The sequence below is a fragment of the Plecotus auritus genome, assembly GCF_963455305.1.
Source record: "Plecotus auritus genome assembly, chromosome: 6".
NCBI classification, from domain to species: domain Eukaryota; kingdom Metazoa; phylum Chordata; class Mammalia; order Chiroptera; family Vespertilionidae; genus Plecotus; species Plecotus auritus.
Window position 1 is genome coordinate 121476994 of NC_137773.1, and position 24044 is coordinate 121501037.

Genomic DNA, 24044 nt, shown 5'->3' on the forward strand with positions numbered 1-24044 from the left:
GGTCTTTTTATATTCAGCTGTGGTTGATGTGAATACTGCCCCCTTGTGATAGTAACAGGTATGTAAAAAAACAACACAGAGAATGGTAAATCATAGGAAACTTTAATGAACTGTATTGACTGAACTATGCCATGTATCATCTTTTGTATTATTAAAGCTATTGTTATATATTATTTTCATTAGCAAACCATCCCATGACAATGGATCATGTAGAGAAGAACGTTAAGAAAAGAAAATATAGTGAGGATTTTTTACAGTATGGTTTTACCTCAATAATTACAGCAGGAATTGAGAAACTGCAATGTGTTATTTGTTGTGAAGTTCTATCAGCCGAATCTATGAAGCCGAACAAACTAAAACGCCATTTTGATAGCAAGCATCTGAGCTTTGCCAGCAAGGATACCAACTATTTTAGAAGCAAAGCTGATGGAATCAAGAAAGCCAGACTTGACACTGGTGGCAAGTACCACAAACAAAACATAGCAGCTGTTGAAGCTTCATATTTGGTGGCACTCAGAATTGCCAGAGCTATGAAACCTCACACCATTGCTGAGGATTTACTGTTGCCAGCAGCCAAAGACATTGTTCGAGTTATGATTGGAGACGAATTTGTTACGAAATTGAGTGCAATTTCCTTATCTAACGACACTGTCCACAGAAGAATAGATGACATGTCTGCTGATATTCTTGATCAGGTAATCCAGGAAATTAAATCTGCTCCTCTTCCAATATTTAGTATCCAGCTTGATGAATCTACAGACATTGCAAACTGTTCAGTTACTGGTTTACATGAGGTATATTAATGATGGCGACTTTAAAGATGAGTTTCTTTTCTGCAAACCTCTTGAAACGACAACTACTGCACATGATGTATTTGACACAGTTGGTTCATTTCTGAAAGAGCATAAGATCTCTTGGGAAAAGGTTTGTGGTGTTTGCACAGATGGTGCTCCAGCTATGCTAGGATGTTGATCTGGATTTTAACGTTTGGTACTGAATAAGTCACCAAAAGTCATCGGAACTCACTGAATGATTCATCGGCAAATATTAGCAATGAAGACGCTGCCACAAGAGTTACAAGAAGTAATGAAAAAAGTCATAAGTTCTGTCAATTTTGTAAAGGCGAGCACTTTAAACAGTCGACTGTTTTTGCAACTGTGCAATGAGTTGGATGCACAATGCTCTGTTATTTCACACTGAAGTGAGATGGTTGTCAAGAGGAAAAGTTTTAAAACGTGTTTTTGAGCTTCATGATGAACTCAAAACGTTTTTTAATCAGAAAGCAAGACAGCAGTCGAAGCACTTTTCAGTGATAAAAGTGAACTGCAGAAAATAGCTTACTTGGTTTCCATCTTTGCCATCTTAAATGAGTTAAATTTATCACTGCAAGGACCAAATGCAACATGCCTCGATTTTTCTGAAAAGATCCGATCATTGCAAATGAAACTTCAGCTTTGGCAAAAAAAATTGGATGAAAATAAAATTTACATGTTTCCTACCTTATCTGCTTTCTTTGAGGAACATGACATTGAACCAGACAAAAAGATTATGATGATAATTTCTGTGAAAGAACACTTGCACATGCTTGCAGACGAAATTTCATCGTAATTTCCAAATCTACCTGACACCCCATTTGCACTTGCCAGAAGCCCATTCACAGTCAAAGTTGGAGATATTCCTGAGACAGCACAAGAGGAGTTCATTGAACTTATTAACAGCGATGCAGCAAGAACGGTTTCTCTACAATGCCAGTTACAAAATTCTAGATCAAGTGTTTGCAGTCATATCCTGTTCTGTCTGAGACTGTGTTGCACCTTCTTCTTCCATTTCCAACAACATATCTTTGTGAAACAGGGTTTTCCAGCTTGTTGGTTATCAAGTCTAAATACAGAAGTAGACTTATTGTGGAAGATGATCTTCATTGTGCAAAGACAGCCCCGAGAATTTCTGATCTGGTGAGAAAGAAGCAATCTCAACCTTCACACTGACATTGGCTTTTTACGCATACTGTCGCAAAATGTAGCAATGTAGTTTACTGTTGTTATATTAAGACTGTTACCCATGCTACACCATGCTTCAAGACAAAATAGAAATAAACATTTCACAATATATAATTACATATTGTTTTTGTGATTAATCACTATGCTTTAATTACGTTCAATTTGTAACAATGAAAATACATCCTGCATATCAGATATTTACATTACGATTCATAACAGTAGCAAAATTATAGTTATGAAGTAGCAACAAAAATAATTTTATGGTTGTGGGTCACCACAACATGAGGAACTGTATTAAAGGGTCGCGGCATTAGGAATGTTGAGAACCGCTGGACTAGATTGTCCCTCATCTGTATTTGTCTCATTTTTCAAGCATGTGTTATTGATGGCATTTTGATGGAGAAAATATAAATTAACCTGAAAGGGCTTTGATTTCTATTAATGCTGTGTCATTTGTGCTTTTGTAATCAAAGAGTACAATGGTGCAACCACTATCTGATTGAAAATATATTGTGAAATTTATTCTTTTTAATTTTTTTTACATATTTTTTTCTTTATTGATTAAGGTATTACATATGTGTCCTTATCCTCCCATTGCCCCCCACGCCCCACTCATGCCCTCATCCCCCTGTTGCCTGTGTCCATTGGTTAGGCTTATATGCATGCATACAAGTCCTTTGGTTGATCTCTCCTCCTTACCCCCACCCTACCTTCCCTGTGAAGTTTGATGGTCTGATTGATGCTTCCCTGTCTCTGTTTTTGTTCATCAGCTTATGTTGTTCATTATATTCTATAAATGAGTGAGATCATGTGGTATTTATCTTTCTCTGACTGGCTTATTTCGCTTAGCATAATGCTTTCCAGTTCCATCCATGCTGCTGCAAATGGTAAGAGTTCTTTTTTACAGCAGCATAGTATTCCATTGTGTAGATGTACGACAGTTTTTTATTCCACTCATCTGCTGATGGGCATTTAGGCTGTTTCCAAATCGTAGCTATGGTGAATTGTGCCGCTATGAACATAGGGGTGCATATATCCTTTCTGATTGGTGTTTCTAGTTTCTTGGGATATATTCCTAGCAGTGGGATCACTGGGCCAAATGGAAGTTCCATTTTTAGTTTTTTGAGGAAACTCCATACTGTTCTCCACAGTGGCTGCACCAGTCTGCATTCCCACCAGCAGTGCACGAGGGTTCCTTTTTCTCCACATCCTCGCCAGCACTTGTTGTTTATTGATTTGTTGATGATAGCCATTCTGACACTTGTGCGACGGTACCGCATTGTCGTTTTGATTTGCATCTCTCGGATGATTAGTGACTTTGAGCATGTTTTCTTATGTCTCTTGACCTTCATTATGTCTTCTTTTGAAAAGTATCTATTTAGTCCCGTTGCCCATTTTTTGACTGGGTTGTTTATCTTCTTTTTGTTAAGTTGTATGAGTTCCCAGTAAATGTTGGAGATTAAACCCTTATCGGTGATGATATTGGCAAATATGTTCTCACATGCAGTGGGCTTTCTTATTTTTTTGTTGATGGTTTCTTTTGCTGTGCAAAAGCTTTTTCTTTTGATGTAGTCCCATTTGTTTATTTTCTCTTTAGTTTCCATTGCCCTAGGAGTGGTTATCAGTGAAGAAATTGCTTCGGTATATGTCTGAGATTTTGCTGCTTTTGGATACCTCTAGTATTTTTATGGTTTCCCGTCTTATGTTCAAGTCCTTTATGCGTTTTGAGTTTATTTTTGTGTATGGTGTAAGTTGGTGGTCTAGTTTCATTTTTTTGCATGTATCTGTCCAATTTTCCCAACACCATTTATTGAAGAGACTGTCTTGACTCCATCATATGTTCTTGCCTCTTTTGTCAAATATTAATTGAGCATAGTGATTTGGGTTGATTTCTGGGTTCTCTATTATATTCAATTGATCTATATGTCTGTTCTTGTGCCAGTACTAGGCTGTTTTGAGAACAGTGGCTTTGTAATACAGCTTGAAATCTGGTATTGAGATCCCACCTACTTTGTTCTTCTTTCTCAGGATTGCTGTGGCTATTCGGGGTCTTTTTTTTATTCCAGATGAATTTTTGGAGAGTTTTTTCTAGGTCTGTAAAATATGCTGTTGTTATTTTAATGGGGAGTGCATTGAATCTATAGAAATCTTTGGGTAGTATGGACATTTTAATGATGTTGATTCTACCAATCCATAAATATGGTATGTTCTTCCATCTGTTTATGTCTTCCTCTATCTTTTTTCAGTGTCCTGTAGTTTTCCACGTATAGGTCTTTTACCTCCTTAGTTAAGTTTATTCCTAGGTATCCTAATTATTTAGTGTGATGGTAAATGGGATTGCTTTTTTAGTCTCTCTTTCTGTAAGTTCACTATTGGTGTATAGAAATGCCATAGATTTCTTGGTGTTAGTTTTGTATCCTGCTACCTTGCCGAATTCATTTATTAAGTCTGTTAGTTTTTTTATGGAGTCTTTAGGGTTTTCTTTGTACAGTATCATGTCGTCTGTGAATAAGGACAGTTTTACTTCTTCTTTTCCAATTTGGATGCCTTTTATTTCTTCTTCTTGTCTGATCGCAATGGCTAGTACTTCCAGTACTATGTCGAATAGGAGTGGTAAGAATGGGCATCCCTGTCTTGTTCCTGTCCTTAGGGGAAATGGTTTTAGTTTTTGCCCATTGAGTATGATGTTGGCTGTGGGTTTGTCATATATGACTTTTATTATGTTGAGGTATGATCCTTCTATTCCCACCTTGCTGAGAGTTTTTATCAAGAAAGGGTGCTGGAGCCAAAACCGGTTTGGCTCAGTGGATAGAGCGTCAGCCTGCGGACTGAAGGGTCCCAGGTTCGATTCCGGTCAAGGGCATGTAACTTGGTTGCGGGCACATCCCCAGTGGGAGGTGTGCAGGAGGCAGCTGATCGATGTTTCTCTCTCATCGATGTTTCTGACTATCTATCCCTCTTCCTTCCTCTCTGTAAAAAATCAATAAAATATATTTAAAAAAAAAAAGAAAGGGTGCTGGATTTTGTCAAATGCTTTTTCTACATCAATTGATATGACTATGTGATTTTTATCTCTCAAGTTGTTTATGTGATGTATCATGTTTATTGATTTGTGGATATTGTACCATCCTTGCATCCCCAGGATAAATCCTACTTGGTCATTGTGTATGATCTTTCTGATGTACTGCTGGATCTTATTTGCTAGAATTTTGTTGAGGATTTTGGCATCTATGTTCATGAGGGATATTGGCCTGTAGTTCTCTTTCATTGTGTTGTCTTTATCTGGTTTTGGTATTAGAGTAATGCTGGCTTCATAGAATGAGCTTGGAAGTGTGCCTTCCTCTTGAATTTGTTGGAATAGTCTTAGGAGGATAGGTTTTATTGAATGTTTGGTGAAACTCCCCTGTGAAGCCATCTGGCTCCAGGCTCTTGTTTGCTGGAAGCTTTTTGATGACTCCTTCAATTTCTTCCATAGTTATCGGCCTATTGAGACTTTCAGATTCTTCCTGATTGAGTTTTGGAAGGTTATATATTTCTAGGAATATGTCCATTTCCTCCAGGTTGTCTAGTTTGTTGGAATAAAGTTGTTCATAGTATTTTTTTTTTAACAATCCCTTGTTTTCCGTGGGGTCTGTTGTTATTTTGCCTCTTTCATTTCTGATTTTGGTTACTTGAGTCCTCTCTCTTTGCTTCTTGGTGAGCCTGGCTAGAGGTTCATCAATATTGTTTATCCTTTCAAAGAACCAGCTCTTGGTTTCATTGATTTTTTGTGTGTGTGTGTGTGTGTGTGTCTATGTCATTTATCTCCGCTCTGATCTTTATTATTTCCTTCCTTCTGCTTACACTGGGCTTTTCTTCTTGCTCTCTTTCTAACCCTTTGAGTTGTAGGGTTTGGTAATTTATTACCATTGTTTCTTTTTTCTTTTTTCTTTTTTTTGCAGTAGGCCTGTAGAGCTATAAACTTCCCTCTCAGGACTGCTTTCATTGTGTACCATAGATTTTGTATTGTTGTGTTTTTATTGTCATTAGTTTCCAGGATGTTTTTAATTTCTTCTTTGATCTCTTTGCTATCCCAATAATTGTTTAATAGCATGCTATTCAGCTTCCAAGTGCCTGAAATTTTGGATTGTTTTTATTGTAGTTTATTTCTAATATTATGCCATTGTGGTCTGAGAAGATGCTTGATATGATTTCAATCTTCTTGAATTTGAGGAGACTTTGCTTGTGACCCAATATGTGGTCTATTTTTGAAAATGTCCCATGTGCACTTGGTAAGAATGTATATTCCATGATTTTGGAGTGAAATGTTCTGAAGAAGTCAATTAAATCCATCTGTTCTAATGAGTTATTTAGGATTGCTGTTTCTTAGCTGATTTTTTTGTCTAGAGGATTTATCCAGTGATGTCAGTGGTGTATTAAAGTCCCCTACAATGATTTTATTGTTGTTGATCTCTCCCTTGATATCTTCCAGGAGGTTTTTTTTTATGTATTTGGGTGCTCCTGCATTGGGTGCATATATGTTTATCAGGGTTATATCCTCTTGTTGTATTGATCCCTTTAGTATTATGAAGTGGCTTTCCTTATCTCTTGTTATGGCCTTCACTTTGAGGTCTATTTTGTCAGATATAAGTATTGCTGCCCCAGCTTTTTTTTCATTTCCATTTGCCTGAAGGATATTTTTCTATCCCTTCACTTTTAGTCTGTGTGAGTCCCTTGTTCTGAGGTGGGTCTCTTGTAGACAGCATGTATATGGGTCATGTGTTTTTATCCATTCAGGCACTTGATGTCTTTTGATTGGAGCATTTAGACCATTTATGTTTATGGTTATTATTGATAGTTACCTGTTTGTAGCCATTTTTATTTTTTGTGCCTGTGTTCCTTCTTACCTTTTTATTTCCTCTTTTTACACCAGTCCCTTTAGCATTTCTTACATTGCTGGCTTGGTAGTGATAAACTTCCTTGGCCTTTTTTTTGTCTATGAAGCTCCTTATTTCCCCTTCAATTTTGAATGATAGCCTTGCTGGATAGAGTATTCTTGGATTCAGTCCCTTGCTTTGCATCACTTTGTAAATTTCCTTCCATTCTTTTCTGGTCTGGTGTGTTTCTGTTGAGAAATCATTTGATAATCTAATGGGAGATCCCTTGTACTTAACTTTCTGTCTCTCTCTTGCAGCCTTTAAGATTCTCTTCTTGTCCTGAACATTTGCCATAGTAATTATGATGTGTCTTGGTGTGGGTCTTTTCGGGTTCATCTTGTTTGGGACTCTCTGTGCTTGTGTGACATTTTTCTTCCCCACATCAGGCAAGTTTTCTGTCATTATTTCTTCATATAGGTTTTCTAACCCTTCTTTCTCTTCCTGTTGTTCTAGCACCCCTATTATTTGTATGTTGCTTTGTTTCATGTCCCATAGCTCCCTTAGGCTCTCCTCCTGTCTTTTGATTTTGTTCTCCAATTGCAGTTCAGTTTGGGTGTGTTTTGGTTCCCTGTCTTCTAATTTGCTAATTCGGTCCTCTGCTTCTCCTAGTCTACTGTTGAAACTTTCCATGGTGTTTTTTTATTGCAGCTATATCATTCTTCATTTCTTCTTGATTCTTACATAAGTTGTTGATTTTTTCATCCATCCAGTTTATGAACTGTATGACCCTTATTCTGAATTCTTTTTCTGAAATATTGCATGCCTCCACTTCACTTAGCTACTTTTCTGGTGATTCCTCCTTTTCTTTCCTTTGGGGGTTTCTTTGTCTACTCATTTTTGTTCTCACTGATTGGATCTGGACATTGAGTCATGCAGGGGCTGCTCCTTGGGTGGCAGTGGCTCCTTGGGCTGTGGTTGCTCCTGAGGCAGTCGTGGCTGAGGTTGCTCTTCAGTTGACAGCAGCTCCTCTGGTGGGTCCTGTTTGCAGCAGGGGTGGTTCCTCTGGCTGCTGGGGGGAGGCTGCTCACACAGCTGCTGCTCCTCAGATGGGGGTAGGCTGCTTACGAGGCTGCTGCTCGTCGGACTGGGGCAGGCTGCGTGTGGCTGCTGCTCCTTGGATGGTGGTGTACTGCTCACATAGCTGCTGCTCCTTGGATGGGGCCTGGCTGTGTGTGGCTGTTGCTCCTTGGATGGGGCAGGCTACTCATGAGGCTGCTGCTCCTTGGACAGGGGCAGGTTGGTCACAGGGCTCCTGCTTCTCATACAGGGGTGGACTGCTCACACAGCTGCTGCTCCTCGGATGGGGGGTCTGACAGCTTGTGTGGCTGCTGCTCTTCAGACGTGAGTGAGCTGCACATGTGGCTGCTGCTCCTTGAACGGGGGCAGGCCACATGAGGCTGCTGCTCTTCGGCTTGGAGTGGGCTGCTCGCGGGGCTGCTGCTTCTTGGACTGAGGCAGGATGCTTGGGTGGCTGCTGCTCCTCAGATGGGGGCGGACTGCTTATGCAGCTGTTGCTCCTCAGACGGGGGCGGGCTGCTCGTGCAGCTGTTGCTCCTTGGACTGGGGTGGGCTGCTTGGGCGGCTACTGCTCCTCGAATGGGGGCAGGCTGCTCACGGAGCTGTTGCTCCTCAAACGGGGGCAGGCTGCTCACACAGCTGCTGCTCCTCAGATGGGGGCAGGCTGCTCATGCAGTTGCTGCTCCTTGGACAGGGGCAGGCCACATGAGGCTGCTGCTCTTTGACCTGGGGTGGGCTGCTCGCAGGGCTGCTGCTCCTCAGCCTGGGGCAGGCTGCTCATGTGGTGGCACTGCCCTGGGCTTTCTCCAGGGGTCCTCTGCCCTTCCCAGCTGCAAATTGTCTCACCAGCTGAGTCTCCTTCACCAGTTCGGGGTGGATGTTATTCGTTTCAGCTGCTCATTCTATCTGCTCTGGGACAAGGCTCGGGACACATCTGTCTATCCCACCACCATTTTGTCCTCTGTGAACTTTATTCTTACCAGGAAAATGTCTTCTTACTCATGTGAGCTGGGCAACCTCCAGCTAGATGAGCTTCTGCTAAGGTTTGGTCAAGCTTTGAGGTCTGCCTGTGGTTAGTGGGTTTCAGCATTGCTCAAATGTCAGTTTGTTCAGATGGTTCCAGCCCAAGATGACTAAAATACTGGCCTTTGCCCCATGGCTCCTATAGTGCCCCTCACTCTGTCTGTGCTGCTGATGGCTTGGAGGGGGCACGATGGTAGAGTGATGATGTCACTATTAGAATATATTTGTAGCTCAGGCCCTCCTTGACGAGTAGAGCTAGAATCCTTCTCCATAAATATCCTGTAATATGTGCTAGCTTGGAAACCCTCAGGAACATGTTAATAAACATGATGATTAGGGCAAAAAGAAACATTCCTGTAAGGACTGCCATGGTCCATAAGCTGCTATGGCCTGTTTTCAGTAAGAGCTCTATGTCTACATACACACATGCACACTCCATAAGTGACATTTACAGATTGCTTGGGTTCAGACTGTTTTAATATAATTTATTTCCTCTGCAATGTTTTTGAGTTTTATTTTATGCATTTACAATATTTGTTCTGAGAGGAAGTTTGTAGATTTCACTGAGACAAAAAGATGAACATTTGCTGTGAGTGTTTGCAACTACATCTTAGCCAACCTGCCCTTAACAAGTACCCTAACTTCCTAAGGCGGGCATCTGGTGGCATGGTCAGAGCCTATTTCCCCACAGGGAAGTGACTGGACACTGGTCTGCCTTGACCTCAGGTGTCAACAAAGATAAGGTTACCTGTGGCCAGCTGGGACAGGGATCAGAGGAAAAGTAGGTCAGCAACAGGCAGGCGTGAAATCAGCGACATTATATTGCAGTACTGGGACATGGAGCTTATGTGTGACCAGTTTGGAGGACCTGAGTAACATTTTTGTTGCAGCATCTCCCAGTGAGGTGCCCAGTAAACAATCTCCATTCCTCACATTTGTCTTCTCAATTTGTCCTTCCAGCACATGGGAATCAGATGAGAGTCACAGATGCCATGATTTTCTGGTGAATCCTACCCCTTTGGGGAGAGAAGAGTACATGAATACTTGGAAACTTCCAGGTGTGGTGTCTTGGCTGAGGGCATAGAGGTGGGCCCAGGGCAGGTGGGCGGAGCCCTCCAGGGTGGGTGCTGGCAGAGGTCCTCTCTCCTGTTTGGGTCCTGTGTGGAGCCTGTGTATCAGTCTCTCCCCACTGGGTGTGCATGTCTTTTGTAGCCTCTATCATTGGGTAAGAAAATGATTTGTGTCTGTCTTTCTTCCAAGGCAGGAGTTTCTAAAGGAAGGCACAGGTGTCTTATTTTTGTATTGTAAGGACCCGGCACAGTATGATTAAAAACGCATACACACACTGAATTACTGAAATGTTAGAGTATTTTTTCTCCTACAATAAAATTTCCCAGGGTCTTGGCTTTTCAGGATACTAGTGGGAAAGTTTTTTCCATTAATTCCTGATAGTGAAGGACAAACCACCAAGACGCCAGTTGCTGTGAAAGATTCCACAGTGAACACTCACCACAAGGGAGTCCATTCTGAGAAATGGACACGCAGGTTGCTCTGCCGTCCACTCTCCCAGAACTGAAACAAAACAAACAGCAGAAGAAATATGCTGGTGATGCCGTGACAGTGTCCCTGCATGGGCCTGGCCAGGAATTTCCCTGGATGTAGGGATGGGTGGCGGGTCGTGGGGGGAAGGGTGCGTATGTAACATTACAAAACTAACAGCTCCGGCCATCCACCTTTCTTCTTAACAGTCCCATAGCTGTGTGAAATGCCTTCTTTGAAAAGAAGGAATTTGAAAGAAAAGATTTTGGAAAATGGTTTCTGTGCTTCCCTTGATTAGAGTATGTGATCAGCATCAGGTGAGGGACCCACTGCTAAGTAAGAGCTGTGGACTTGAGCTTCTTTCAGAAAGCGCTTTACCCACCAGGGATTCAAGTGTTCTGCATACTGTTAGGCATACAATTGTAATTTTGTAGCTTTCTAGAAAAACCTGATGCTAGGAGGACTAAAAGGTGGGTATTTTCACTTACAATTGAAATACTCGATTCTCCTTTTGTGAGTTAGTGTTCACCTGGTTGGTGAGTGCTCCCACTAAACCATGGTGGCACCACGCTGGTGCTCCTGCCACTGCTGCGAAGCCAGGCAGTTCAGGGTTGGTGTGTAGTTGGGAAGTCTCAGCCAAAATTATTTTCATTATTTCCCAAGTCTCAGGCCATTAAACAACTTGGTCAAGAGGCCAGGAAGAGAAATGGCATTCTCGAAATATTATTAGCATTTTGCAGTGAATGCTAACACAGTACATTTACAGCTGATTAAGTTTTCTCTCTCTGTTTCATTATGGATTATGACAGGGGTTTTGAGACTGAGTTCCATTAAATAGTAAGTAGAATCAGCAAGGTCATTTTCTTCCTGACCAAGGGAAACTTTGCAGGAAGAAGACATCAATTGGGAAGAGGTTTAGTTCAGTGTCTCAGGGGGCATGAGGAAATCAAGTTTTTTCAGAATCAGAATTGAACAAATATCAAACAGATATTTGCAATGAAATGTGGATATTACCAATTACTTATTGCCAGTGATTTGATATTTTTTTTCCCCAGGGAAAATTTGATTAAGGTATGGTTTAGGGCAGAGGTCTCAAAGTAGTGGTCTACAGATAATTTAAAACCATAGATGTGTTTTGTTTGGCCCAGACTATGTTTAAAAAGTGTTTTTAAAAATGATTGCGTTGTTTGAAAAATCACAGGATTTTACATAAAAAGTCAGATTCGGGGTAATACTGTTTTTTCCACCCCTACTTTGTAACAGTTTGCTGCAGCTGAGTGTTGGCTGCCCCCAGCAGATGGGGCAGTTTTCATTCTCTATGTCACCTGCTTCCCTCCTTTATGTTGACAACCTTGACCTTGCAGTATAAGCAGTTAAGTTTGAGAGACTTGACTCACATGTTCTGGAATGAAGATTAAAAAGAACTAGAAGATTTTATTTCAGATTTTGTGCATTTTTGTCATTTTATAGCATAACGGTTCAGTTTTTGGGCTCTGGAATCAAAATTTCCTGGAAACAAGTGCTGGTTTCTTTCAGATTAGTTGTGTGACCCAAAGCAGGTTACTTAACCTCTCTGAACACTTGTTTTATCAGTTAACTAGCAGTTGTATTTACCTTACAAGGTTATTGCACGGATTCCATTTGCATCTGTATGAATGTGTATCTATTAACTACTAACACACAAACATACACACACCAGTTAGAATAGTACCTTGTTCAGGCTAACCCATCAAATATTTTTATAAACAAGTTGGTTTAAAAAGAAAGTTTAATTGGTAAATAAAGGGTATTTCTTTTCCCTTTCCCATTGGCTGAGAAAGGCAAGAAGTAATGTTTTTGCTTCACACAGGTGGTCCTTAAATGGCAGGTACACTAGGTTGATAGTATTTTTTTGTTTACAGATTGCTATGTTTTTTATTCACTGATAAACTGAAAGTCTATTTCTAGATGATTCTTTCTCTTGTACACTTCATTTGTTTTATTAGTAACCAAAGCCTGTAAAGAGTGGCTTCATCTAGTCCCCAGAGTCAGATTCATCTTCATCCTGACAAATCTGGAAGTAATGAAGCTCCTAAGTCTTCTTGTCAGATGCAACCACATGAAGGCAATTATGAAGACTGTTCTTAAGGTATTTCATGGTAAGATATTTAAAATACCTTTTAGAGAACTGTTTCTCAGAAACAACTGTGATTTTATTCTTTTAAAACGTATTTTTATTGATTTCAGAGAGGAAGGGAGAGGGAAAGAGAGATAGAAACATCAATGATGAGAGAGAATCATTGATTAGCTGCCTCCTGCATGCCCCCTACTGTGGATCGAGCCTGCAACCCAGGCATGTGCCATTGACCAGATTTGAACCTTGAACCCTTCAGTCCACAGGCCGATGCTCTATCCACTGTGCCAAACTGGCTAGGGCTGATTTTATTCTTGAAGTATTCAATGTAAACAGCATTCCAAAGATTTCCAATTTTTCCATTGACTTTAACCTCCCATAGAAAGGGTTCAAAATTTCCATAATTAAAAATGCCATCTTCTACGGAATGAGTAAGGTCCAAACCAAACTTCCAAGTTGTCCTCTTAGGATTCTTGACTTTTGGAGCCATCTTGAATGTAGTCCATGTGATCAGAGCTAGGTTGATAGTATTATTCTATTTTCACATAACTACAACATGGAGATTTAAACGTTCATGGACATTATCCTGTTTTTGATATCCTTCCAAGCAGTAGGACTTGAGGGGATGGTACTTGTATAAAGGATGCCAGGTATTCCCAGGAAGCATTTTGCATGGTGATCTCCATACTCCACTTGAGGATCTGGAGCTCATGCCATTATGACTGATAAAGTGAGTGAGATCTGACCATCTGCAGAGGGAAGAAATGGCGTATTGTGGTGATGTTTAGTGTTTGATAAGCAGGTGACAAACCAGAAATCAGATTTAAATGCTGGATGATGGAATTCGATGGAGATAAATAGGCCTGCTCTAGTCATTATATCCTATTTTGACTATAATCAGAGGTTAATATATTGTATTTTTTTCAGCTTTACCCACTCCCTCCTTTCTAAAAATATATTGTTGGCTTCCAAAGATATTTAGTGCTAAAACTCAGTGTTGTTTAAGTAGTTTTTGTGTCTGGAGCTTTAACTCAAGGAAAATTAATGACATTTAACTATTGTATGTGTGTGTGTGTGTGTGTGTGTGTGTGTGTTTATAATATAGTTAATATATTGCATTACTTACAAATAAATAAACCATAAAAAAGGACCAGTCAGAATGAAGAATGCAATATCTGAAATGAAGAATACACTAGAAGGAATCAACAGCATATTAGATGAAGCAGAGGATAAAATCATTAATTTAGAGGACAAGATAACAGTAAGTACTTAAGCAGAGCAACAAAAAGAAAATAAAAAAAAAATTTTTAAATAGGAAAGTCTAAGGGACCTCTGAGACAACATCAAATATAACAACATTCACATTAGAGGGATACCAGAAGGAGAAGAAAGTGAGCAAGTATTGAGAACATGTTTGAAGAAATAATGGCTGAAAACTTCCCTAACCTGATGAAAGAAATATTCACACAAGTTCAAGAAGCAGAGTCCCTATCAAGATGAACCCAAAGAGGCCCACACCAAGACACATTATAATTAAAATGGCAAAGAGAGAATCTTAAAGCTGCAAGAGAAAGACCGTTACCTACAAGAGCTCTCCCATTAGCTGTCAGTGGATTTCTCAACAGAAACATTTCAGGCCAGAAGGGATTGGCATGAAATACTCAAAGTGATGAAGAGCAAGGACCTACAACAAAGACTACCCAGCATTAAGGTAGGCCTGTAATGCTATGAACTTCCCTCTCAGGAAGAAAGTTGGGTTGTGTGTTCATTTTTGTTTGTTTCCAGGTAACCTTTGATTTCTTCCTTTACCACATTGTTGAATGTATTCATTCATTGTTTAATAATATGTTATTTAGCCTCCATGTGTTTAAGTGTTTTTGAGGTTTTTTATTGTAATTTTCACTAAAGGTGAAATAAAGAGCTTCCCAGACAAAGCTAAAGGAGTCTATTACCTCAAACCAGTATTGCAAAAAATGTGAAAGGGCCTTTTTTTAAGAAGAAGAAAGAAGGAAAGAAAAAAATATATAGAAAGGAAATATATAAAGGAAATATATAGAGGGAAAAATATATATAGAGAGGAAATATATAGAGGAAAAAAAATATATATAGGAACATAAGTATAAAGAATAAAATGAGGGTCAGGGGTGGGAGTGGCCAGGGAGGGGTCGATGGGGGAAGAAGGAGACATATGTAATACTTTAAACAATAAAAAAGGAATAAAATGGTATCTATCAATAATAACTTTAATGGGGGGGGCAATGGGGTGATAAGGACACATATGTAATATCTTAATCAATAAAGAAAAAAAACTTTAAATCTGAGCAGATTAAATGTTCCAAATAAATGAAGAAATCATGACCCATATATATGCTGTGTACAGGAAACTCATCTCAGAACAGATGATTCACACAGATAGAAAGTGAAGGGATGGAAAAAAATATTCCATGCAAGTGGAAACAACAACAAAAAAGCTGGGATAACAATACTTATATCAGACAAAATAAATTGTAAAACAAAGGTTACTAGAGTAGACAAAGAAGGACATTACATAATTGTAAGAAATGCTCACCTGTCTGAATTTAAATAACAAACTCAGAGACAGAAGTATGGTGAAAACGAGACTTTTAATACGTTCTTGAGAGTGGGTGTCCATCTGGTTGTACAGGCTCACACAGAGTAGCGATCACAGCCTATTTATTCAGTCCCTCCTCTGGTTCCTCATTGGCTGAGTACTATGGGGTCACCTGTTTCCTTATACATCACCTTATTGTCTCCCATTGGGCCATATAAAAAAATTGGGCGGAGGCCTTTTCTAGTTGTCTCCACCTCCCCCTATCTAGTTGAGGCGGGGACGTTGGGGGTTTCCACCATGATGCTGGCTCATGTCCACAGTTCTTTGTTCTTATATCTTCTTTCCTCCTCCCTAAATTCTATTTTTTCTGGGGAAATTTAGTAACCATTTCCATAAAAAGTCGACTATGGTGGAGATGGATCCCAGAAGCCTATTTCCTACAATAATACTATAGAGATTAATCCTAAAAGAGGATATAACACTTGTAAATATATATGCACTCAATGTAGGAGGGCCTAAATATATAAAGAAAATTTTGGTGGACATTAAGGCAGAGATTGACAGAAATACAGTCACAGTAGGAGATTTTAACACTTCATTGAGATCAACGGATAGATCTTCCAGACAAAATAGTTAACAAGGCAACAGTGACCTTAAATGACACATTCAACCGGATGGATTTAATTGATGTTTTCAGAACATTTCATCCCAAAGCGGATGGATTTAATTGATATTTACAGAACATTTCATCCCAAAGCAGCAGAATGTACATTCCTTTCAAATGTATGTAGAACATTCTCTAAGATAGATCTCATGCTAGGACACAAAAAAAGCCTTGATAAATTCAAGAAGATTGAATTTTCAAACATTTCCCCTAACCACAATGGTATGAATCTAGAAATCAATTACAATAAAAAACCTCAAAAACACTTAAACACATGGAGGCTAAATAACATATTATTAAACAATGAATAAATACATTCAACAATGTAGTAAAGGAAGAAATCAAAGGTTACCTGGAAACAAACAAAAATGAACACACAACCCATCTTTCTTCCTGAGAGGGAAGTTCATAGCATTACAGGCCTACCTTAAGAATCAATAAAAACCTCAAATAAAATTCTCAAATCTACCCCTACACATAAAAGAACTAGAAAAACAACAACAAACAAAGTCCAGAGTAGGTAGAAGGAAGAAAATAATAAAGATTAGAGTGGAAATAAATTACATGGGAACTAAAAAAATTATAAAATGATCAATGAAAATCAAGAGCTGCTTTGAAAAGATAAACAAGATTGACAAAACTTTAACCGGACTCATCAAGAAAAAAAGAGAGAATCCAAATAAGTAAAATGAGAAACGTAAGGGGAGAAGTAACAATTGACACCAAAGAAATATAAATGACTATAAGAAAACATTATGAACAACTATGTGCCTACAAATTGGACAACCTGGAGAAATGGATACATTTCTAGGAACATATACTCTTCCAAAATTGAATAAGAGAATCTGAATAGACTAATTACAACTAATGGAATCAAAGCAGTAATAAAAAAAACTCCCAGCAAGCAAAAGTCCTGGACTGGATGGCTTCATAGGCAAATTTTACCAAATATTCAAAGAAGAACTAATACATATCCTTCTCAAACTATTCCAAAAAAGATCAAGAGGAGGGAAGACATACAAGATCATTTTTTGAGGCCAGACTTATCCTAAGTACAAAACCAGATATAGACACTACAAATAAAGAAAATTATAGGCCAATGTCCCTGATAAAGATAGATGCTAAAATCCTCAAGAAAATATTAGTAAACTTGACTCCATTGTATATTATTGCCTCTTTTGTTAAATATTAATTGAGCATAATGTCTTGGGTCAATTTCTGGGGTCTCTGTTCTATTCCATTGATCTGTATGCCTTTTCTTGTGCCAGTACCAGGCTGTTTTGATTATGGTGGCTTTGTAGTATAACTTGAAATCTGGTATTGTGATCCCTACAGACTTGTTCTTTTTCAAGATTGCTGTGGCTGTTTGGGGTCTTTTTGGTTCCATATAAATTTTTGGAGTATTTGTTCTAGATCTGTGAAATATGCTGTTGGTATTTTAATAGGAATTGCATTGAATCTACAAATTGCTTTGGGTAGTATGGACATTTTAATAATGTTAATTCTACCAATCCACAAACACAGATATTCTTCCACTGGTTTATATGTTCCTCTGTCTCTTTTTTCAACATCCTGTAGTTTTTGGAATACAAGTCTTTATCTCCTTTGTTAAGTTTATTCCTAAGTATCTTAATTTTTTTTGTTGCAGTGGTAAATGTGAATGTTTAGTTTCTCTTTCTGAGAACTCATTATTGATGTATAAAAATGCCATAGATTAGGGGGTGTTCATTTTGTATTCTGCTGCATTGCCAAATTCATTTGTTAAATCTAGTAGTTTTTGGGTAGAGTTGTTAGGGTTTTCTATGTACAATATCCTGTCATCTGTGAATAATGAGAGTTTTACTTCCTCCTTTCCAATTTAGATGCCTTTTATTTTTTTTTCTTGTCTGATTACTGTGGCTAGGACTTGAATAAGAGTGGTGAAAGCAGACATCTCTGTCTTGTTCTGTTCTTAGGGGAAAGGATTTTAGTTTTTGCCCATTGACTATAATGTTGGCTGCAGGTTTGTCATATACGGCTTTTATTATGTTGAGGTATGTTCCCTCTATTCCCACTTTGCTGAGAGATTTTTTATATATATACTAGAGGCCCGGTGCACGAAATTTGTGCACGGGGGGTGTGTCCCTCTGCCCAGCCTGCACCCTCTCCAATCTGGGATCCCTCTCACAATTCAGGACTGCTGGCTCCCAACTGCTTGCCTGCTTACCTTCCTGATTGCCCCTAACTGCTTCTGCCTGCCAGCCTGATCACCCGCTAACCACTCCCCTGCCAGCCTGATTGATGCCTAACTGCTCCCCTGCCAGCCTGGTTGCCCCTAACTTCCCTCCTCTGCTGTCCTGGTCACCCCTAACTGACCTCTCCTACAGGCTTGATCGCCCCCAACTGCCCTCCCTTGCAGGCCTGGTCCCTCCCAACTGCCCTCCCTGCTGGCCATCTTGTGATGGCCATCTTGTGTCCACATGGGGGCAGCATCTTGTGTGTTGGAGTGATGGTCAATTTGCATATTACTCTTTTATTAGATAGGATAGAGGCCTGGTGCATGGGTGGGGGCTAGCTGGTTTGCCCTGAAGGGTGTTCCGGAGCAGGGTGGGGGTTCCCTTGGGGTGTGGGGTGGCCTGGGTGAGGGGCCTGTGGTGGTTTGCAGGCTGGCCACACGCCCCGGCTACCCAAGCGGAGGCCCTGGTATCTGGGATTTATTTATCTTCTATAATTGAAACTTTGTAGCCTTGAGTGGAGTCCAGGGCCATCCAGGGTTTGCAGGAAGCTTGGCTTCCTCCATTGCCGGGCAAACCCAAGCCTCCTGCTTGCTCCATGGCCTCAGCCATCTTGGTTGGGTTAATTTGCATACTTGCTCCTGATTGGCTGGTGGGCATGGCTTGTGGGTGTAGCAGAGGTACGGTCAATTTGCGTATTACTCTTTTATTAGTTAGGATTTTATTGATTTTTTACAGAGAGGAAGGGAGAGGGATAGAGAGTTAGAAACATCGATGAGAGAGAAACATCGATCAGCTGCCTCCTGCACACCCCCCACTGGAGATGTGCCCACAACCAAGGTACTTGCCCTTGACTAGAATCAAACCTGCCTTCAGTCTTCAGGCCAATGCTCTATCCACTGAGCCAAACCAGTTATGGCTTGCTGAGAGATTTTATAAAAAAATGGGTTTTGGATTTTGTTGAATGTTTTTTCTGCATCTATTGATATGATCATGTGATGTTTGTCTTTAAATTTGTTTATGTGATGTATCATGTTTATTGATTTGAAAATATTGTACCAGCCTTGCATCCCTGAAATAAATCCCACTTGGTCATGGTACATGATCTTTTTAATATATTGCTGGATTTGATTTGTTAATATCTTGTTGAGGATTTTAGTATCTATGTTCATCAGTGATATTGGCCTGTAATTCTCTTTCTTTGTAGTGTATTTATCTGGATTTGGAATTAGAATAATGCTGGCCTCTTTAAAAGAGCTTGAAAGTATTCCTTCCTCTTGGATTTTTTGGAATTCTTTGAGAGGTATGGGTGTTAGTCCTTCTTTGAATGTTTGGTAAAACTCCCCTGTGAAGCCATCCAGACCAGGGCTTTTGTTTGCTGGGAGATTTTTGCTTACTGCTTCAATTTCCTCAGTTGTTATTGGCCTATTCAGGTTTTCTGATTCTTCCTGACTCAGTTTTGGGAGATCATATTTTTTTAGGAATTTGTCCATTTCATCCCTATTGTCCAGCTTGTCGACATATAGTTGTTCATAGTATTTTTTTTTTTTTTTTTTTTACAATCCTTTGTATTTCTGTGGTGTTAGTTGTTACTTCAAAATTCTCATCTGTTACAGTGAAGATGATATTCTCAAACTCAGTGTATTGTTTTGCCAATGGTTAATAGGCTAGGCACAGTCATGGTTCCCCAAAGCGGCAGGTCCACGTTCTAATTCCTGGCACCTAAGAATTTGACCTGGAAAAAGGGACTCCACTGATGGGATTAGTTTAAGGGTCTTGAGCTGGGAGGCTGTCCCAGATGATCTGGGTGGGCCCAGTGCAATCCAGGATCCTTGCAGGTGAAGGGGGAGGCGGGAGCGTCAGGACCTGGGGATGCCACGACAGAGCAGGGGTGGCAGGGTAAGACCGCTGCTTTCGCAGGAGGCAGGGGAGCAGGAGCCAAGCCACGTGGGCAGCTCGGAGAAGCTGGTACAGAGGCAGAGGTGGCTTCTCCTAGAGCTTCGAGAAGGGGCACAGCCCTGAGATGCCTGCACTCTAACCAGGTTAGAGCTGTGTAAACTCCTGAAATCCGCATATAAGATAGTAATTATAATGTTCTCAGCCACCAGATTTGAGGTGATTTATTACAGCAGCAATAGGAAACAAATACAGTAAGTATTTAAAAAAGGATCGGTATTGTGGTTATTTTTTGAGTACCTTGGAGCAGCCAGGTAGCCTCTCTGGGCTGGGGCTTCCTCCTGCGCTGCAGGCCCGTTCTCTGCAGGGGAGTCATTTCCCAGCCACTCGCCCCATTGCAGGGTGTCACGTAAAGCTTGTGGACCGGTCTCATAATTACGTTTTTAATTCATGAAAGAAAATCAGTATTTCAGCAAAGGAAACCCATTATATTGACATAACAGTTATCAAATAGTTTAAAAATTGTGTTAAAATGATACCTTAGTAACACATTAGAAATGATTTTGTGGCAGGCCTGGTACCTACTGTCACTTTGCAGTCATAATGCACATAGATGGCATCTCAGCAGACCTGCAGACACTGAATGTGAGGTGGGAATGTCCCCGCAGCTCCTGGTGCCGGATCACAGGCGCTGCCGGTCTGTCGCGTGTTGCTGCCTGTGTTCATCAGGAAGTGCTGGGCTTCAGCTCCAGGTTATTGGAATGAAGATGTAACTCTTTCTGCATCCAAGTTCCACTCACCACGCCCTCTTCCACCCCCGCCTTTCAGATCTGACTGTGGACGCTTTGGGGCCCCAGGACCTCAGGTCTGACTCCCTGGGAGGGGCATTGTGAGGAACACAGGGAAGTATGGCGACACTTTAAGACCTTAATATGTATACTGGGAGTCAGTGTGCGCGGTCTGTCAGTCCTCAGGGGGACTGTGGATGAGGAACTGACTGCTTGGCGTCCTCTGGGAGGGGCCAAAGCCATTATTGTAAGTCCACTGAGCTGATTTGGGCCTCATGGTTTTTGAAATTAGTTGTAAAGATAACTGACCAGGAGAGAGAAGGTAGCAAATAAATAGTTTTAGGCTAGGGTAGGGTGGTAAGTATGAAATTAATTCCACATAAGCAGAGCATTAAAACACAGTGAAAGGAATAAGCAGTGTTATGAGAATTCCAGTGAAGTTGCTTTTTGGAGATAATTTTGGATAAATAACAGTAGTTAGGAAAATTTCTTGCCTATGAGTGAGTAAGAAGGTACAGTAAATTGGCTGACCTTTGTCACTGAGCAGTATAGACAGCTGAGTTTCAATCAGGGTCCATAGACGGCGGCTTGATAGCATATCAAGGGCTTATTTGGTGTTAGGCTTAAATCTGACATGTTGCCTTGCACATAGTAGGCATGCAAATGCTTGTTAAATTAGTTTGAGTCAATAACAGTTTGCATCCTAAGCACTTTGTGGATTACGTTTTTTTAAAAGTAGATATTTATTTTCACTGGATACTTTAGAAACACAGCTAAGGCAGCCACAGTAAACAGGTAGCTTTCAAAGCTGTCCTCACCTGCCATATACATAGAGTGAGCATCATACATGCTTATTTGTTAACACGAGGCTCAATAGGAGCAGAATTACCAGCAGAGCTGTCTGTAGGCAGCTTCCCCTGCAGATTTACCAGAAGGCACTTGCAAATATCTTTGTAATGATGAATTTGACAGATGTGTCTTTAAATAGAAGACAGAGAGCTGTTAGGTCTTTACATGGTTTAAACATGTCAATAGTTTTTCATTTTTCTTTTGATAAAAAATTATATTTGGGTAAAAACTCCTTCATGAAGTGTAGTTGGGAGTGTGGCCAAGAGTGGCTAAAGCCCTCACGTGGTTCATAATGCCCACCACTCTGGACTTCTATCCCTGGAAAAGAAATTAAGTGGGTTGTCCCCATGGCCCATAAATCTACAACTGCCAGTCTTCTAGTGGCCTTGATGCTGTGTCTATTTCCTCAGTATTAGTTTTCATAGCTCTGACTTCGCACCTGAATTAGCAGTGTGGTATTTTGCCAGTGGTTCAACAGTTATTGATTTTTGGATTTTTGGCACATTTTTCCACCATCAGTCAATGTATGAATGACATTATTAGTGAACTTAAAATATATTTCAATTTTTATGTATTGGCTGTTCAAACAAAAGCACAATAGTGAGTGAAACTATTGGCTCCTACGTGCTCACAAAGCCCATGATTTCCGCATACCAGCTCGGGGCCCCTTCACGTGGCGGAACAGTTTGTAATGCCCATGTCTCACTGACTTTGAGGTCAAGTTCCTCACATTTTGTTTAATTATGGAGGGTTTACATTGTTTCTACTTTTGTACATGAAGTGGGACTTCAATAATATTGCATATCTCATTATTTCAAATCTGTATATTTCAAAACTATAAAAAAGCAACCAAAGGATATTGGCGACAAATGATGTTTCTAGACAAATAGCTATAAGCTGCATATTGTTATAGTGAACTTTAAATTCATGTCCAAATTATTTTGCTGCTCTGGGTTTCCACTGCAGTGGTGAACTAAATTAGGAACTGGCAGTTCAAACAACATAACTGATTCTGTTTCATACTGATCCAGAGTGCTGTGTTTCCAGGGTTTTAATTTGTTCTTTAAAATGTTCAAATCCACGCGACTACCCTATTAGAGTAAAATACCCATAACTGGCTTGTTCCTGTGTTCTCGAGGGCATTCCTGGGAAGTGATCGTAACTAGGCAGGTTGATCCAGTTATTGCAGATTTGAATAGGATTTGAAAATATCTGCCGCCTCTCCCCGCTGCCTCGCTGACGTCATGCTGGGTCACGCAGCTTGCTTTGGCCTGAGTGGAACTGACACGTGCGCCTCCTGAGCAAAAGCTTCAGGTTAGTGGGGTTACTGTGTTATCTGTTCCTCTGTCATGATGAGGGTCAATGCTCCAGATAAAGGCCAGCCCCTCAGTGTGTCCTGGGATGAAAGTGACCGGAGCCCTAAGCACTGTCCCTGTTCACTGGCATTTGGCCTCGGAAGAGGGAAAGCCTTGCTGTAAGCCGCTCGCACCTGGGCCGTGTGCTTCCTTCTGTGGGATGTTCCAGTTCTGGCTGCGGAGCCACACTTAGTTGCTCCCTCTAGGTGTTGAGAGGAAGAAATGATCGCTTGGGCTTGCGCATATGGGGTTGGAACTCTACCATATGGGAAAATGTAGAGTTTGGAAATAGAGATGAGAATGGGCTTTGCCATAGGGAAACCAGAGGGGTCAAAGGTGTGAAGATGTGACTGGGACTGCTCATGACCTATTTAGGGAAAAAAAGTAGATTTGGGGTGGCTCACCCAGAGGGCTCAAGTAAGCAATACATGATCCTGGGGAGGTTGGTCTGGATTGTGAGCACTTGAAGGCATCTGGAACTTTGCAAGGCTTCTGAGAGGAAGACATCAGTGTCATTGCATTTTAGGATGGCTGCTGCAACAGCAGGATGGATAGAGGGGCTTCAGAACAATGGGGGGCCTCTTCTAGGGGCTTGCTCATGGGTGTGGGCGGTTCTCAGCTCTGCTCCCTGCACGGAGGCTCCTTCTCTGCCGTTATGATTCCTGAACCTCCTCCTTTCCTCCCCCAGACCCGTCAGACGCAACCCCCTTTTTCCTCATAAATACTGACTGTACTTCTATACTGTCCCAAGTCAAAATTCACAGGTAATATAATCTCCTTATACCCATAATTAAAAACCCCTCGATATGATGCCTTGCCCTATTATAACGCAGAAACAAAAAGGCAGTGCTAAAATTCTCTGTGGTCCAGTGTGTAGACACTCAGGCAGGACAGTGCTAGGGGACACGAGGACTTCACCAGATCACCTGCAAGTCAGTGCAGAAGAGAACGAGGCTCAGACCTGCAGCCCAGATGGACTTCTCATACCTCCTTCCCCACCTGGATGTCTTCCCTGGTACACACACGGCAGAGCAGTCATCCACTAACCCGCCGACCCACCACGGCAGATTGTTGCCTCTGTTATACCCCTGGAGTGCAG

At 40.7% G+C, this 24044-nt stretch overlaps 2 protein-coding genes across 4 annotated transcripts in view; one reads left to right on the forward strand and one right to left on the reverse strand.

Moving 5' to 3' along the window:
- TAFA4 (TAFA chemokine like family member 4) overlaps positions 1-24044 on the forward strand; it is a 170938-nt gene that overhangs the window by 79031 nt on the left and 67863 nt on the right. The gene's annotated exons all lie outside the window — the stretch shown is intronic.
- On the reverse strand, positions 12567-13098 carry LOC308250765 (ribosomal protein eL22-like; the record flags this gene model as incomplete). Its single annotated transcript, XM_080673460.1, has 2 exons — positions 12567-12692; positions 12922-13098. 2 exons carry the CDS (start codon positions 13096-13098, stop codon positions 12567-12569), a joined length of 303 nt encoding a protein of 100 aa, XP_080529586.1.